Source organism: Paramisgurnus dabryanus, chromosome 4 (assembly GCF_030506205.2).
Source record: "Paramisgurnus dabryanus chromosome 4, PD_genome_1.1, whole genome shotgun sequence".
Lineage (NCBI taxonomy): Eukaryota > Metazoa > Chordata > Actinopteri > Cypriniformes > Cobitidae > Paramisgurnus > Paramisgurnus dabryanus.
In genome coordinates, this window is record NC_133340.1 from 14,484,866 (window position 1) to 14,503,284 (window position 18,419).

Consider the following 18,419-nt stretch of genomic DNA (forward strand, 5'->3'; position numbering starts at 1 on the left):
GATGAGTCCTGATTTTAGTTGGTTTAGCTGCATGCTGTTAAAGAAAACTGGCCAAGAGCATCTCATCTGTCACAAACTGCAATAGGAAAGTCATCTTTCTCTTAACTGGTTCAGGTAGAGAGAGCATCAGTTGTTTGAAGTTCTTTGTTTGAAGTTCTTTGTTTGAAGTACCCTGGTGTTATTTAATCTTACTTATGTTGGCAGCATTACCAATAATATTACTTAGGTCAACGTGAAATAAAAATTGAACTTTTTTATTAATAGAGGAGAGCGGGGCACAACCTAACGCTTTTTGGTTTGGGCTCAATCATTCAAAAAAGATTTGAGTTTAATTAATTATATTTTTACACAGGCAACACACACATCTCTGCTACAAATGAACATTTGAAGTTTGTTTCTATTACTTACAATTCTTGGACCAAACGTGACAGAAGTGCAAACGTTATAACTTACCCCATAGGTAGGGTTAATTGTAACACTTGCTTAAAATTAAGTTTGCAGGCAAATATTTCAATACTATTCTGTCTATACTTGAAGTGGATATTAATTATATATCTGTTTATAATAGACAGGTATCCATACTGTATTCATTCAACCACCCAGCCCTTTTCTAACAATAGTTCAATTATAAATGGATACAAATGTCTAAATATGTGAGAAAAAGCAGCACAATGACAAAAATTTTTTATATGTGAGCCAGTCTGTAATAACCATACTACAGTTTTTTTTAAATCATATTCTGAGATAATAAGCATCCAAGTCTGATTTAAGCCATTAATTTCATTATGATTTCAATCTTTGACATGACCTTATTCAATCAATATTAAATATATTAACAAAAATGATTTATTCAAAATCATTTATTTTGTTGGCAGCCAGCAATCATTTGTGTGTAGCCTATTTAAAACAACGGCAAGAATTACGCTAACGTTAGCAAATGTTGTAACACAGCGTTACAATTAACCCCGCTGGGTCAAAATATTTTCAAGCCCACCAAAAAAGTTGCTAAGAACTGCAGACATATTTCAAAACGATGCTATGTTTTAGTCAACAAGCCATTGATTAATATGACATAGCATTGGATTTGGTATCTTACAGACCCAACTTTAAAACCGAAAAAAACATATGATGAAAAAGTTGACTTACATGCCACCAAAACACTCGTTCACCAATAACTCTCTGAAAAAACATTATACATTTCCAATAATTAGCAGGAGATCGTCTTGTAGCAGCGTGAAAAAATACCGGAAATACAAAACGCTCCGACCCTGTGTTCGTTTTATCCCCGTGCACCCCTACATTAATACATTGTTCCACATTGTTCCTGCTTATATTTAACCCCCCTCCCTCAAGGTTTATAAATTACACTCTAGTATCTTTGGTAAATACGTAAAATTGGTTACAAACACATTTTCATGTTTATTTTAAAGCCTCTAACACCAAACATAATAGAAAATATAATGGCTGTCGACAAACATTTCCCCAGATTGTTTAGCATAACAGCCCTAGCTCACGCCACTGGTTAAGTTGACATGCCGAGACAGCTCAAACAAACTGAAGTGTGTTATTTTAATAGAACCATCCCCAGGTATTCTGATTGGCTAGCATCCGGGCTGCAAGTGGATTTTTTGTTGTTTTTTTGTTCAGAGAGCCTAGCCCTGTCATTTTGTACGACATCTATTACAATGATATCTGTCAGGTTGTAGGCACAATTTATGCAAGCTATTTCAAAAAAAGCTTACCGCGGTTTTAATTGTCATCAAACGTCGTCTTTAAAGAAACATTCAAAGATCAAGACTGGCTAAGGTGAGCTGAGGAGCTTAAGACTGAGAGAGAATAAAGACCTGGGAGAGCCACAACAAACCTATAACTACTCTTTGTTTCTTATTTAGAAATGCCAATTCAATACCCATGTCCAAGAAACACCCCGGGCGTCCCTGGCACACATGACACATGGCAAATCCTTTTTCTCCACTGGCATTCTCTGAGAGCACCAGCCCCTTTCTTTCATCCTGTGGACAATACTGTTGATTTGAGCTTCACAGATGGCTTCTCTCTCGCTCTCTGCTCTGTAGAATATTCAGGGCCACAGGCAAGCTCGCATTAAAACTAACAGTCAGCAAGTCCTCCCTAATTACTCTTTCATTCACTTCAACGTGCTCTTTATGTAGCCGGCTGACTGCATTAGCAACGCGCGTGCGGTTATTGCCCGCGTGCTAAGGCATTACGCAATAATAATTAATGCAATATTAATGCCAGCTGCTCTCCATTAGCTAGCATACGAGCATAGCCCATTCTTCTTCCCCATTACTGCTTCATTCTGCACCGTTGCTTTGCAGCACATTGTAAGGGGTTTGAATATGTATCACCGAAGCTTATGTTGGCGGAGCGTGTTGTGCGTGTAATGTCTAGACATTAGCTTTCCCGCTTGTTAAGGGAAGAGTCAAATAGCTTCGCTTCCGCTTGGCTTGTAATTTTACCACAGTTGGGTTGGGTAAGATGGACTCTTCAAATAAAATGGTGGCTCCACAATTACCATTATAGTTATTTTGGTGTCAGGTCTGTTATAAAATTTGTTTTACTAGGAAATGAATGTCTATTGACCAAAGCCAGGAATTAAAACATGGCATGAAATTGCGCATGAAAGTGGCTGTTCGCATTCCTGTGCTGTAGAGCATGTACTGTATTGAGTTAAAAATGTGGTACTTGTTGATAAAGTATGTGCTTTAGATACACAAGTGTGTAGTGATAGTCATTTTTTTGGATTTTTGACATTTTTCATTTCTTACATACCTTACATGTCTTTACATAGAATCAAAAATAAAGATATCAAGGTTATATTTTCATATTTATGTAGACAGTAACTCAAAGAAAATAGGTGGGTTTTCACATTTTATTCCCCTACAATGTCATGCATATAGTTTTTGTACCATTTGCTTATTTGATATACTATGTAGCATGCAGTGGCGTAGCAAGTGAGTCCCGGGCCCATATGCAAAAAAAATTTACGGGCCCCCTTAAGCCAAAGCCCGTTGGCACTGTTAACTGTGGCACGCAGGTCTGTTAACAACATATACTTTTAATAAGGTAGTCAAATATTTTTACTTAACTTTTTTACTTTAAAGGGTAGATTTAAATTTAGAAAAACAAAATGTTTTGGGTAGTTTTTGACTCGTGACTAACTTCTTAGCCTTCTCTTTTCTCTTTGAGGTCCTACTTTTATGTTTATATTTGTCCATCCTTAATGTTCATGTAGATAGCCGCTATAGTAACCTCTCACACTGTGTTTTCTTTTTCTTTTATTTGGTGCGGCGATGCGTCATGTAAAAAAATTATGGCGTAGTAGTCTACGGCAGCCGTGGAGTGCAAAAAAAATAAACGCAAACAAGAAATTACGGAGAAATTAGACATTACGGAGAAATAAGAAATCACTACACATGATATGCATATAAAAATATATTTATTGCTCCCACAAATAAAAATTTAATTGAAAATTTTTTTTAATTAAAAGCTGGGGGGCCAGGGCCGGGCCCCCTATTGGCCCGGGCCCATTTGCACGTGCATACCCTGCATGCCCAGACGCTACGCCACTGGTAGCATGTAGAAAGTACATATACAGTACTTGAATGTGGCTGTGTGTTTTACCACAGGCTTGGTTGTTCATGATGTTATCTTGGGGGTGGGACCGGAAAGCATTGGTGAAGATTGGCTTAAACGTGGCAATTAACTATTTCACGGGGATGATTTAATTATCATTTGGGTATATAAGGGTTAGACTGATTCATTTGAGATAAAATGCCCTTATGTACCATCTACCATTTTCTATTATGCCATTTTAGTGCATACAGATGATGTATAACATTTTAGCAAAAATGAAAAACATTCATCTTTAAGGGTTTCTAATACTTGAAGTATTTTTTGCTTTCCAACTATTTTGATCTCAGTTTCTCTGGCAATTAAAATTAATCATTTTGGTAAAGCTTTTGTGCAAAAAAGCAGTTCCTAATGCAGTACATTAGGATAACTGATTAATATTACAGAAATTTTTTATATAAATATGTCTTTTAATAACATATATAACAATATATTTACAAATGATTAAACCAAATAGGGTATATGTTGCATTTTATCATCTTGTTTTCCTCGCGGAAGGTCTGCATTCAATAAAAATGAGCAAATAAAAAATATCAAATCAATTAATGTTCCTTATCTTTCTTATGAGGTAAATAGCTGTGTTATAAATGGAAACATTTACAGACAGCCGGTTGTTATTTTGTAATAAGCCTCTTCACTGCCGGGGCTTTTTTTTCTGCGATATCATCCGGCTGTCTATACATTATCTCTTGCTTAACATGGTTTTTACTAATTCCCTGAATGCGGGCAGAAGCAAATCATATTGGACGAGTTGCACACATTATTCATTTTTCCCCCATCTTGTCTATTCTCAACCACAGTGTCTCACAAAAAACACATCAGGTGCACTGCAATGCCTTTATTCACATTGCATCGTAAAGTATCACAGCTCATTTCCATATGTTGCCTGAACCTTGTGGCATTGGAAACTGTCCCTGTTGCTCAAGTCACCTCAAATCACTGGGGTGTTGAAATAAATAAATAGTGCATATCACTGCCAGTATGAACACCCTTTAATACATATCGGCTATATGTTTACATAAGCATTAATTTCACCTTCTCTTTTTCTCTCTCTCTAGGAGTTTATTTTCAAGAGAATAACACCATAGACACGGGTGAATTGGATGTGGGTCGAAGGGCCGTACAAGATGTGCCTCCAGGAACTTTCTGGCGCTCTCAGCTCTATGTTGACCAGCCGCAGTCCCTCAAGTTCAACATCTCCGTCCAGAGAGGCGCACTGGTGGGGGTGTATGGTCGGAAAGGCCTCCCTCCTACTCACACACAGGTATCAGACCAATGAGGTTCCAGTAGTTCTTGAGATTAGTGTGCCCCTTCTGTTATTATCTGTTAAAATAATGTTCTCCATGTGGTTAAAATGACTGGCTCTTGTTGTGCCAAAAGATATTTGCATCATTACATCTGTTGCATGATGGAAGAATTGAGTAATCTTTTGCAGGATGCTGTTTTTTACATTTATATCTTTCATCATTTTTATTTCATAATTGGAGTTGTAATTCTCGGCATTGGAATACCTCAACATAAGACTTATCACAGCATCCGCTGTTTCAATTTTAGTCATCTTATTACATGAGGTTCACAGAACTGCTACAGATAAACCATCAAACAAACCTAACTCAAAGGCCATCAATTTTGTCACAGTTTTAAACCTGACCTTCAAAGCTAGATGGCGTAGCCAGACAAACCCCATCCAATTTCCATCAGCCTTGTCTCTCAAAGAAATTCAAACATATAGCCGTGCTTACTTCTATGCATGTTGGTTTGATTAAAACTTCAACGCGGCCTTCGCAAGCAAACCAATTATTTCTCCCTCGTCCATTCTTTCTTTTGCCAAGCAACAACGGCACCTGTATTTCTTCAGGGTACATTAGCTGTAAATGCATAATAGAGGTAATTGGCGGCAAAGGCCCCCAGAAAACGAGTCAATAACACTGACCCAGTGCTTTAATTGCCACAAATGAATCAATACGTTTCTTAAAGGCAAAAAAAGGATTTGTTGAAGGTGTATTGACAAACAGAGGCGTGGAGACTTCTGTTTCCCCGACTGATCGAAATGTCTTGTGCTTGTTTTGTCAGATGGTATCTTGTAATTTCTCTCTCGCTTATTCTTTATCTCTTTCTTTTGTGCCATTCTCCAACGGGTCTCATAGGAGACAAATATCTTTTTAATGCACTGTAAATTGAGAACAGCATGGTAAACTCATCAGAAGCCTTGACTCGAATTCTCACGCTGGAGCAACTTGTCAAAGTCACAAAAAACTTTTTTTAAGACATTATCACTCAGAGGAGGATGTCGGAGTAAAAACAGGCTTACGATTCTAAACCTATTTATTACAACTCTTGCAATTTATACGACAATGTCAATTTTTGTATTTATGCCACATGCTCTTCTTATACAGTAAGTAAATAATCAAAATCAATTATGTGACATTGTAATATCTACATTGCATGACATTGCACAGTGACTGCTTCAATAGCTTGTATTGATGTACGTTCTTATTCTGTTAGTAACTTACAATATAAATCAGTTATGGATTGGCCCTGAGCAGGACTTAAATCAGTAGTTCAGCTAGGCAATCATCACTTACAAAGTTCTGTATATTAGTCTTGTTTGTTACGTTTTGTTGTTCAGAAGTAAGACTCTTTGTTTTTCTATATGCATATATTTAACAAACCTCTGTTTCACTTTCCTGTGTGCGTGTGTGTACAGTATGACTTTGTGGAGCTGCTGGATGGCAGTCGTCTGATAGCTAAAGATAAACGGGGACTGGTGGAGGTGGAGGGAGCTGCAAGGAAGGCTCGTTCGGTTAATGTTCATGAGGCGGAGTTTATCCGCTTCCTGGACTCTGGCACCTGGCATCTCGCTTTCTACAATGATGGCAAGAACACTGAGCAGGTTTCCTACAACACCATCGTCATAGGTAAACAATGTATATGTGTGTATGAGTGATAATGGGGTGGCTTCCCGGACAGGGATTAGCTTAAGCCAGGCCTAGGCTTTAGTTAAATTATGAAATATAACTAGTTTTAACAAACATGCATTACTAAAAAACATTACTAAAGCATTACTTTAAAACAAAGGGCATGGATGTATTTTAAGATATGTCAGTGCAAGTTGTTTTCAGTTTGGACAGATCTTAAATTTATTTTAATCTAGGACTAATTTAATCCCTGTCCGGGAAACCGCCCCACAGGGTTTAAAATCGATATATAAGAAAATGTATTTGGCAGAATATACAGTAGAGCAATAAAACAGTGAGACAGACATTATGAAATATTGAAAACGTAAGTGTTTAGGTCAATAATTAAAGGGCACATATTATGCAAAATCCACTTTTACGAGATGTTTGGACATAAATGTGTGTTGGCAGTGTGAACATAACAACCCTGCAATGAAAGGAAACCCAACTTTCCTTCTTTTTTAAATTCTCATTCAATTAATCAGTCTCTTTAGACATGCTGTTTTGATTCTCTTGTTAATGTGATGTCACAAAAACAAAGCCCCGCCCACAGCCACTGACTGACTGGTTATTTTGACGCAAACCCTTTTCTAAATGTGTTTGTAGCGCTAATGTGGCTTAAGATACTACTGTCACAGACTGTATATACAAGAATCTCTATCTATTTTTAACCAAAAGCGCTCACTGTCTGTTGGGAAGGAAGTGAGGAGCTGTAGCTCATTTGCATATAAAGGTACATACACAGGTTTTTTGCTACCAGCCAAAAAGAGGCATTTTGGACATGCTATAATAAATTATCTGTGGGGTATTTTCAGCCGAAACTTCACAGACCCATTCTAGGCACACCTGAGACTTACGGCGCATTCACACGGGGCGTAAGCATTGACGCTTCCCATTCTCTTGTAATGGGTGACGTCAAGCGTTGGCAAACTGAATTGTGGATCCGTCGGGCGCCGCGTCAGCACCGTTGCTCACGGCAGAAGTTGAACATTTCTCAACTTTTCAAGCGGCAACGCGTGCGTCAGCCAATCATATCGCCTTATGCAAATAACCTAGGCAGAGCCAGTCAATTACGTTTATGGAAGACCGGAGCTTGTGTTGCGGCCACAGTGATTGGCTGTTGGCTACGCTTCAGACAAGCCTTCCGTTAAGAGTTAACGCTTACGCCCCGTGTGAATGTATGTACAGTTACATTACATCTTGTAAAAATGGGCATGATATGTGAATGTTTCCATTAAAACACATCAGAAGTTAGAAAAATGCATAATAAAACTCTGTAATATCTAATCCTGAATGAAATCTGTTCAGAAAGTGTGTATGCCACCCATTCATCGACAATTGTGCGCGCTGGCGGTCAGAGACGCATCGATCCGCGCTTTAAGTGGTTGGTGGGCAGCAGCTGACTTCAGAGTGTTGCCTGCTGACCTGGAGGACCTCTCTCATCTCTCTCTCGCTCGCTTTCTCTCTCACCTTCTCTTTACCTTCAATTTCCCCACTTCTCTCACCTCCGTCTTGAACTCATAAAAAGTTTCAGCAAGAGTAATTTCCTTTCGAATTCGATCACAAAGGCAAGAACATGAAATATTATCTGTGGGACCGCAGCCAGGGCCCTTTTTTTTAAAAGGGTGTTGATTATGCTTCGATGAGTAAAAAGTTAACCTTTCGAAAATGAAAATTGATTAGTTCTCTGTAGCGGGATAATATAGGCCTGTAGTGGTCTCGTCTGAGAGATCCACTAAATGCTTCAGTGGTGTCATAACAGAGTGCTGATGACAAGAGAGTGCTGCAGTTCATTACTGTGTCAGAATTGACTCAGCCACAGCAATAAGCTGTTTCGTTTAATGAAACTATCGACAGGTGATGCCACGATTATTGACGTCACCTTGGCGACACTTAGAAAAATAAGTTGCATGAATAGCAAAACAGGTGATGCCCAGATTGATTTAACATGTACGGAGTTATTGACCGCAGGAAATTACTAACGCAAATAATTACATGTAAATACTGTGTAGTGCATGGTTTGGAAAACAAAAAAATAGGTTATTCAAGGATTTGTATACTGTGCATCTGTCATACTCTGTATTTTGATGTAAAGCAAAGATAGAAGAGTAAACACCAGCATGGTGTTTACTGTAGATGAGATTCCTCATTCTCAAAAACTATAAGCAAAACTAGATTTAAAATGAAATAACATTGCATAAAAGATACAACAAATAAACATCTTTTGTTGGCAACCACAATTTGCTTTGTTCAGTACTCCGTGTTCAGTTCAGTGTTACAGTACATGCAGAACATGCAGGTTAGGTAAATTGGAGATGTCAGCTTGTCTATTGTGTATACATTAACCATGTCTCGCCATAGATGCTGAAATGCGAATAAATAAATAAAACTATTACTGTCAACTTTTCATGTCAATCATTTTGCACATTATAACGCCATTGCTGCTTACGATAGAAGTAATAGGTTGTGACGTTTTATTTCAAGTGAATTTTTATTTAATTTGTATGAAAAAAAGCGTTACCTCTTGATGTTCAATGTCAAATCTGCTCCTGAAGCGAAACCAATTATGAAGCCCCGCAATAAAACAATGTCTGATTATAAAGCAGATGCGTCTTTGAATAGTTTTTATTGGCAAAATCTGCTTTAGCCGCACGGCTCCTCGTGCATCTGTATAAATAAACAGGTTTTAAAATATAAATAAGCAAAGCTGGGGGAAAGGTGTGTACACACGCTCATACACATGTGTGTGTGTGTGTGTGTGTGTGTGTGTTTTAATGGCCATCCAGCAGTGTAAAGAAAGCTCGGAGCGGAGCGTCTGGCTTGCTAATTGGTGGCAATAATGCCGTGATTGGTTCATTAAAGCAGAGTAAGCTTAGATGCAGGTTTTTGTTAATCACGCATCTGGCACTCCTTTAATTAAAGATGGGGGGTCTGAATGTCTACTAATTTCCACAGACTGTCTCCTCAATTAGTGCTTTCCTCATACATTCTTTTTTTCTCGGTGTCTCTCTTGCATGCTTTCATTCTTCTCCCCAGATACCCTCACAGAGTGTCCGCACAATTGCCATGGTAACGGAGACTGTCGCTCGGGAACGTGCCATTGTTTCCCAGGGTTCCTTGGGCCTGATTGCTCACGAGGTATGCTTTCAAACTCACGCACACAGACACACATGACTCTCCGGAGAAATAAACAAGCAATGTCGCTATTCGTAATTGGTTTCAGATTGTCATTTGAATGAGTGCGGCTGGCTATCAGGTTTTTGGTGCTACTCAATTCTCAAGCCTGATTGGGTTCCTATTAACAGCGGAAAGCAACAAATTGTATGCGATTTTTCATGCTTTTATATTTTATCTGTTTGCGTTCTCCTTGCTTTCATGTTTAATACAGGTAAAGGACCATGAAGAATGGCACCTGTTGGATTGATTTGATTGACACAAACTACTCTCATTTTCTTAGTGTTTTTAATCGTTCCTTGTATTTTTCCCTTCAAAGCTGCCTGTCCGGTTTTGTGCAGTGGCAATGGCCAGTACTCCAGGGGGCGCTGTCTTTGTTACAGTGGCTGGAAGGGGACCGAGTGTGATGTTCCTAGCAACCAATGCATAGATGTTCACTGCACCGGTCATGGAATCTGCATCATGGGCACCTGCGCCTGTAACACGGGCTATAAAGGAGAAAACTGTGAAGAAGGTCAGTGATAAAACTTTGATGCATTATCTGTGCTGACATAAGATCAGTTTTGTAATACTATTATGATATTAATCACCGTGTCAGAATGTCTAATGGATGAGGGAACGGCATCATTAAATATCCATCATGTTATAAATTCAATTAAAAGAGCCGTATAACATATGACCATTCGTAAAGGAATAGATCATCCAAAAATGACTGTAACTAATGTTGCTCTGAGCATGTACTGTACAGAACACAAAGGGTTAAACTCTATCCAAAGCCATAGTTGCTCATCATAAAAGTGAATAAGTGTCTATCAAACTATTATCAGAAGTAACTCATACTGTATGACTTGCAGCATATCCCAAGTCTTCTAGATTTTGTGTGAGAACATAAAAATGATGCAAATGATCTTTAAAATGTTTCACAAGAAAGGTTCTTCGAGAAGGCCCTGATGTTAGAAAACAGTTTAATGGTCTGTTTTCGTAACACTTTACAGATATTTCGAAATCACCCATAAAGAGATACTCAGCATCTAAAGTCTCAGTTCATAAGAGACCCATCAGAGGCCCTAATGGAAGTGTTTATCTAACACTGCTATTTCCAGTGTTGCTGCCATTAAACCCCACTGCATTACACCATCAAAGATGTGCAAGATAATGTGTTATCAACGTGATCACTGATTACCCATTGGTTCGAGGGGGATTGATTTTTTTACTAGAAGTGTTTGAAAGCTCAGTCTCCGTGGACACGGACAGGCTTTTCACTAGACCTGATATAAGAAGAGAGAGAGAGAGAGAGAGAGAGAGAGAGAGAGAGAGAGGCGCAGTTTGAATGTGTTTGAGAGAGAAAAATCAGTCATTGTTCTCCATCATTTTGCTAAACAAGGAACTCTGTAGCTATCAAAAGGGCTCTTGTCCTGTGACCTTCTTTGATAATTTACTGTCCCTGCAATAATCATTACCCATGAGTTAATAGTTCAATATTCCAGAAACAATTGCCGTTCTCCGCTTCAGAGAGCAAATAATTGCACTCATGTCCCCGCTGATGTGCGGTTTTCTTACCCATCAGTGTACATGTTTATCACGAGTGGGAAAAAGCGCTAGATTACAATTGATTTTTCTTTTGCTGACTTAATTAGCAAAATTAGCTTTGCGCATAGTGCTTATGTTCCCGTGACTCAACACGCAACACGTGGGATCCACTGTATTCTGTGTTTAATGTATTTTTTCCCGAAAGACTCGTTTCTTTCCTGCAGCTATATCGTAACGATTTGGCATCGCAAACAAAAACAAATACATTTCCATACCTGGAGAGACTAATAACATTTATAGAGGGAACTGGCCTGTTGTCAATCAATGGCATGATTAAACCACACCAACTCCAACGCAATTATCGGTTACCGAACCCCTCACGGAGGTTTTTTAAAGAAAACATAGCGCTGTCCCACTTGCCGAGTTCACCTATAAAGCACTACCGTCCCCATCTGTAGAAGTAGACTACTCCCAATGAGATCTCTAGCACATTTTTTGAGAGAACATAGATCATGTCTCTCGCTACGTGAACGGACTGATTTTCTGTAAGTTAAAAATGGAACAGGAGAATTTTCAATAGCCGTATAATTTAAAGTCGTCTTATATACACTTTGAATGTTACTGAAATAGTTTTTCCTGTGAGATGTGTGAATTTTAAACAAAGTGCTTTGAAAATACGCTGTTTTTTACTCTACCCCTAATTTTAAAATTCTGTCATCATATATTCAGCCTGTATGACCTTATTTCTTACGTGAAACAGAAAAGTTGGTCATAGAAGAGTGTCTAACTGCTCTCTTCCTTACAAAGTAACTACGGGGTGATCATGGCTGTCAAGCAAGGCAATGGTTTGAGTAATTAATGCTTTAAATTTCAGTATCTTCCTCAGATTATGCTGTCAGGGCTTGATGTATAGTGCAGTCGGATGAATTCAATTGTGCGCTTTTTATTGTCAGTTTTAGAGCTTGGCAATCCATGATCTCCATTCACTTTTATTGTCTCTGGAGATCAGACATTCAAAGATCAGATCAGACATTCTGCTGTAGTTCTCAATTTTTGGGTGAACTTACCCTTTAAAATCGTTCTACCTTACTAACTTGACATACCTTGCGTGCATTGCTTACAAATGTTTTTTTTTTTAATACAGTGGACTGCCTGGACCCATCCTGTTCATCTCATGGTGTATGTATTCACGGAGAGTGCCACTGTAATCCAGGCTGGGGCGGCACCAGCTGTGAAATCCTGAAGACTATGTGCCCAGACCAATGCTCAGGACACGGAACCTACCAGACAGAAAGTGGTACCTGCACCTGTGACGCCAACTGGACTGGGCCCGACTGCTCCATTGGTACAGTTCCTTATCTTAACCTTCAGAAATGCACTTTTTTCACTTTACAGTATATGGTTGTGTTCACACAAAGTTATTTATGGTATATTTATAGATGTTTTGTTTGAGCTGTACTTTGGAAGCCAGTAGAAAGATAAAATTAAACAAAATAAGGTGTAGCTCATTTGAAAATTTTCATTTCACTTATGCTGTGTGCACACCAAAAGTAAAGCATTGCATTCCTCGCTTTAGATTGCTTTGAAAAAAAGATGATTCTGTCCCCCACACTTTTCAACTCGCCGCCACCATTCCCGTCCATGTTTTTTGTTTGTTACTTAGATTTGAGTTAAGTAACATATACTCAATCACAAGTTAGCATTATAAGGCAAATCATTGTTCGCACTATTCGAGTTGAATATTTTTATGCAGAAGGCGCGTTTGAGGCGAATATCTCCTGTTTGGGGCATTCACGCTGCCCAATTCGGGTCATTTATATTGTCACAAGCAAAATCGCATCTATTTGCGTCTTTGCATTGACTTTGTATGTAATCTACTTAAATTCGCTTCTGGTGTGTACACAGCTTTACTTTATTAAATATTTCAGCAAGTTCGGTGAAAAAAACGAAATGAGTTATTAGTCCATTTTCTTAAAAAAATCCAGATAAAAAAATCCATGTCATCCAAAATGTTGATGTCTTTCCTTGTTCAGTCGAGAAGAAATAATGTTTTTGAGCAAATCATTACAGGATTTTCCTCATTTTAATGGACTTTAATGGACCCCAACACTTAATAGTTTTAATGCAGTTTAAAATTGCAGCTTCAAAGGACTCTAAAAGATCCCAAACGAGGCATAAGGGTCTTATCTAGCGAAACAATTGTAATTTTTGGCAAGAAAAATACAAAATATGCACTTCTTCCTCCGGTTCTGTGACGCGCCAGCACAACCTCACGTAATTGCGTAGTGACGTTAAAAGGTCATGTGTTACATATATGAAACGCACATTTGCGGACCATTTTAAACAATAAACTGACACAAAGACATTAATTGGTATCATTCCACATTCAACAACGTCGGAACGGTCCTCTTTCTCCACACCTGTAAACACTGGGGCGTAGTTTTGATACGTCATCCGTGACCTCTTGAAGTGAGCTGTATTACACGTGGTCACGCTGGTGTGTCACAAGACCAGAGGAAGACGAGAAGTTGTGGTTTAAAAGTGCATATTTTTAATTTTTCTTGCCAAAAATGACAATCGTTTCGCTAGATAAGACCCTTATGCCTCGTTTGAGATCGTTTAGAGTCCTTTAAAACTGCAATTTTAAACTGCATTAAAACTGTAAGTATTGGGGTCCATTAAAGTCCATTAAAATGAGAAATATCCTTTTTTTCTTCTTGACTGAACAAAGAAAGGCATTTACATTTTGGATGACATGGTGGTGAGTAAATTATCTGGGTTTTTGTTTTTAAGAAAATTGACTAATCACAAATTGGTAGCCAACTTGGATTTAGGAGTGATTTCTGGATTCTGAACACACAAAACTATATGTATGTTAAAGGATTCACATTTGCGTTTAATTGTGGTTGTTTCAATAAAAAAAACTCACCCTGGAGCCCATTCACACTGTGACCAAACTATTATTTTACTCTTTCCCTGATACACTAAAAGGCTGATTATCGTCTGAGACTTATTACAAGGATATTTAACAGTCTGTCAACATTTTCATAACCCAATTCCACCCCTTTTGTTGATTCTGTCAATAGATCCTCTCACAACCACATCTGAATCAACCAAAAATACACTGTCATTATGAAGTAACTCAGTCAAAAGCTAAGCTTCTATGTTATCTCATCCTCTGCCGGTGCGGTATATGTGCGCACGTCTTGTGTTTGTTCGAGTGACGATACTGATCTCTGTAATAAGACCAGTATTGGGCTCCTGCTGTTTTAGGACTCGCCCATGGTTGGCCTTTTAGTTATACAATGCTATTTTGCCAGCAGCAAACTGTGTCTAATGAAAATACTATTTCACCCTGGAGACCAACACGGCAATCTCTCTCTCTCACTCTCCTTTTTCCTTTCTCCTTTCGTTTCTCACCCTGTTTTAATCAAAAAAGAACCACCTGATGTTTTTTAATCCACCACTTCCCTCCTGTCCATTAATTAGTCGTACATCTTCAATTAGCACAGCGCTAATGAATGAGGTCTGCACACTTTCCCTCTGTCACGTCGACGCTGCAATGCTGTGTTAAATGCAGATAAACGCCTATTGCGTGGGGGGGAGTTTTGATCAGATCGACGGCAGATCTCCCAAAAGTGCTGATAAAATTAGTATTGCCCCACTTGTTCTAGATAATGACAGAGAAGGAGATGAACTGACAGAAGGGCATGTACCAGCTGAAGTGGCAGGTAGAAAGTGGATGCAACTAAATACAACTTCCTAAAGAAAATGTTGTTTAAAGATAAATTATCATAAAAGAGTTTGTAAATTTACATTTATGCATTGGTCAGTCACTTTTATTGTGATGTATAATGCATTCAGGTGATACAAGTTAGGATTATTTGTGTTCTTTGAGATTTTAACTATTAAATTCGGTAAAAGTTTATTTGTATAGTGCAGCTTATCAGAAGACATAATGAAAAAATTCATAATCAGTTTAGAGTTCACAGCCGTCGTCGTCTGAAGTCCTATCATGTGCCAGGATCATCTTTTGTAAACTTAACCCTTTTCCTGGCACAGCCCTATTTGAGTGGGGAGTGAAAAGGTGATGTAGGGGAGAGCAGGGCACAACCTAAAACTTTTTGGTTTTGGCTCAATCATTCAAAAAATATTTGAGTTTAATTAATTATATTTTTACACAAGCAACACACACATCTCTGCTTCAAATGAACATTTGAAGTTTGTTTCTAGTACTTACCATTCTTGGACAATTTAACCAAACGTGACAGAAGTGCAAATGTTAAAACTTACCCCATAGGTGGGGTTAATTGTAACAGGCAGGGGGTTAGCTGTAACACTTGCTAAAAAATTAAGTTTGCAGGCAAATATTTCAATACTATTTTGTCTATATACTTGAAGTGGACATTGTTTATATATAGACCAATTTAGAGTAGACGTCACAGTTACGTCACTGCTAGCTGCGCGCGCAATGCGGTTGCAGAAAAACGGTGGAAATGAATTAGACACGAGTGAAAAGAGCAAGATAACTCACTGGAAAATGTCCGTTTGTGCTGTTAAGTGTCAGAATAAGAATGCCAAAAAAGATACCATCGTCAAATACATCATTTGAAGATAAACGTAGGTGTTTATGATTACAATAAGCCCTTAAACGGACAGAATGGAGCGAGGAAATCATCTGGAAATCTTTTAATAATTAGAATAGAAAATAAGTAGAGAAGATGTCCGGTGTTCTGTCGAAGTCTGTTCCCTCTATGTGTTTCTTATAGCGTTTTTATCATGTTACAATTATAATTTATTAAGGAAGAAATAATAAAAACTGTAAAATGATGAAATATTTAATAAACGCTATTATATATAATACATGATAGTATTGCTTTTACATGTACATGTACAGCGATTCAGACTGTAAAAATATTTGATTTAGCAAAAAAGAACAATACATATACATAGCACTATATGGTTCTACACAGGTGCTTCACTGGTGCTTCACTGGTGGCAGCATGAAAAAAATACTGGAAATACAAAACATACATGCATATCAGTAGCCAAGCCATTTAAACTTTTGATCTATCTAAAAAAATAAACGTAATGTGATTAAAACGCTATAAGAAACATTGCACTAAAGGGAAACATAAAGGAATCAGACTTCGACAGAACACCGGATCCATAAAAATCACGGTTTAATGCTTAAACACTTCACAACCCTACTGCGGAGCAGTCACTTTCTGCAACCAGTTTGGCTCCGCCCACAAAAAACGTCATCTCTGTTTGCAAACACGAAATTTGTCTATATGTTTATAATAGACAGGTATCCACACTGTATTCATTCTTTCAAGAAACTGATGAAAAATTTTACTTGCACGCCACCAAAACACTCGTTCATCAATAACTCTCTGGAAAAACATTATAGATTTCCAATTATTAGCGGGAGATCGTCTTTTGGCAGCATGAAAAAAATACTGGAAATACAAAACGCTCAACCTTGTGCAACAATGTACTGTAAACAGTCCGTGTTACAACTAACCCCAAGTTAGTTTTTGCCCCACGCACCCCTACCCCTTGAAATTAATATAACTCTGGAATTTTTTATCTAGAAGCCTAATTTTGGTCTTGTTTTAAAGAAGACACTTTTTCACGGAAGTGTCTGGAGCTAAAAATAGTAAATATGAAAAAAATTGTTTTAGCAGTTTAAATGTATTTGTTATAAATTAAATTAATGCAATATATTATTCTTTTATACATAAAATTATCAAAAATTTGGCTAGTTTGATGTGAGGTTTGCTGCATATTCTTGTCCCTAGGGATGGGACGGTATGAAAATTTCATATCATGATTAAAACGACCAAAGTTATCACGGTTATCAATATTATCATGGTTTTCTTAAAATGAGATGGAAACGTTCAAAAAGAACTGATACACACACTGAAAACATTTGAACAAGTATTATTTTTGAAAATCACAATTTAATATTTCATGTCCCTGAATTTATTTCTGTGGTAAAAAAAAATATTAAATCTGTCTAATAAGTTTACCGTGAATGAATACAATACATTATCCCTTAAATGCCTTCTTGTGCAAAAAACTATGTTGCATGTGCGTGTCTGCGTCAAACAGGATTTCTGGCTGGACAGGGTTTACTGCAAGTTTTCAAAATCACGGTAATCAAACACAGTTGTAATGATAATTAAAATTTAAACAATAATACTAACCGTCAGGACATTTTATCGTGGTTAATCGTGAAACCGATAATCATCCCTTCCCTACTTGTCACAAATTAAGAAATTACAGTCACTGCATTATTATTATTGCTAAAAGGTTTTGAAATATGAATACTACATTCTTAGACCATTCCAAAAATATATATTTTGTCGTAATAGATTAACATTTACATGAAAAATATTGAAATAAACTCGAGTGTCCCGCTAACGGGACAGTGCCAGTTCATGGCTTAAAGAAGGAGAGGTTATATCACAATAGATGAACTTTGGCACAATGCTCTACCAGTTCACCAGCTTTTTATTTTGTTTTACACTTATATGAAGGAACGCAACAGTTTATTTTTTTGTGATGTCTTATCTTGCCCAGGGCACCACCGGGACCACCATTGCAAAAATATGTGTGTGACGCCAGTGTAACAGGGACACATTCAGGCACTTAGTCCATGCGTTCTGGCAGCGATTCGTGGAAAGAGAGTAATCCAGATTGATGTAGTACAGTTTCAGCAGTCTAAGAGGTAGCGGCAGACTTACGGCTCGAGCCGTCAGTTTTCCAGAAGCACTTCTCAGCAGCTGCACTCCATCTGTCTACATGAACTTTTCCCTCCACGCAGCCTCTTTCTCTCTCTCTCTCTCTCTTTCAATCATACTCTGACTCTGAGGAAACAGAGACGAACTTTAGCGCAGTCTCGTCTGATGAAGGCTAAAACACACAGGCGCCCAGGGGGCAGCCGCGTCATTTCTGCCCACCTGCAGGAGCCATAATAACAGCAAACAGCGGGAAAGCCGACCACGAACTGGCACTCACCTGACCCAGGGTGCTGATGGGAAATTTTCTCGGCATTTCTTCACTTCACTTTCCTTCTCTTGATACGCTTTCACCAGC

At 38.1% G+C, this 18,419-nt stretch overlaps 1 protein-coding gene across 12 annotated transcripts in view; it reads left to right on the top strand.

Annotated features, from left to right (window-relative positions):
• Positions 1 to 18,419, top strand: part of tenm3 (teneurin transmembrane protein 3) — a 353,079-nt gene that overhangs the window by 257,761 nt on the left and 76,899 nt on the right. For all 12 annotated transcript variants that reach the window (XM_065265519.2, XM_065265527.2, XM_065265518.2 and 9 more), the window contains 5 exons: positions 4,713 to 4,918; positions 6,362 to 6,572; positions 9,648 to 9,749; positions 10,105 to 10,299; positions 12,460 to 12,660. In XM_065265519.2, coding sequence (XP_065121591.1) covers positions 4,713 to 4,918; positions 6,362 to 6,572; positions 9,648 to 9,749; positions 10,105 to 10,299; positions 12,460 to 12,660 — 915 coding nt within the window. The remainder of the gene's footprint in view (positions 1 to 4,712; positions 4,919 to 6,361; positions 6,573 to 9,647; positions 9,750 to 10,104; positions 10,300 to 12,459; positions 12,661 to 18,419) is intronic.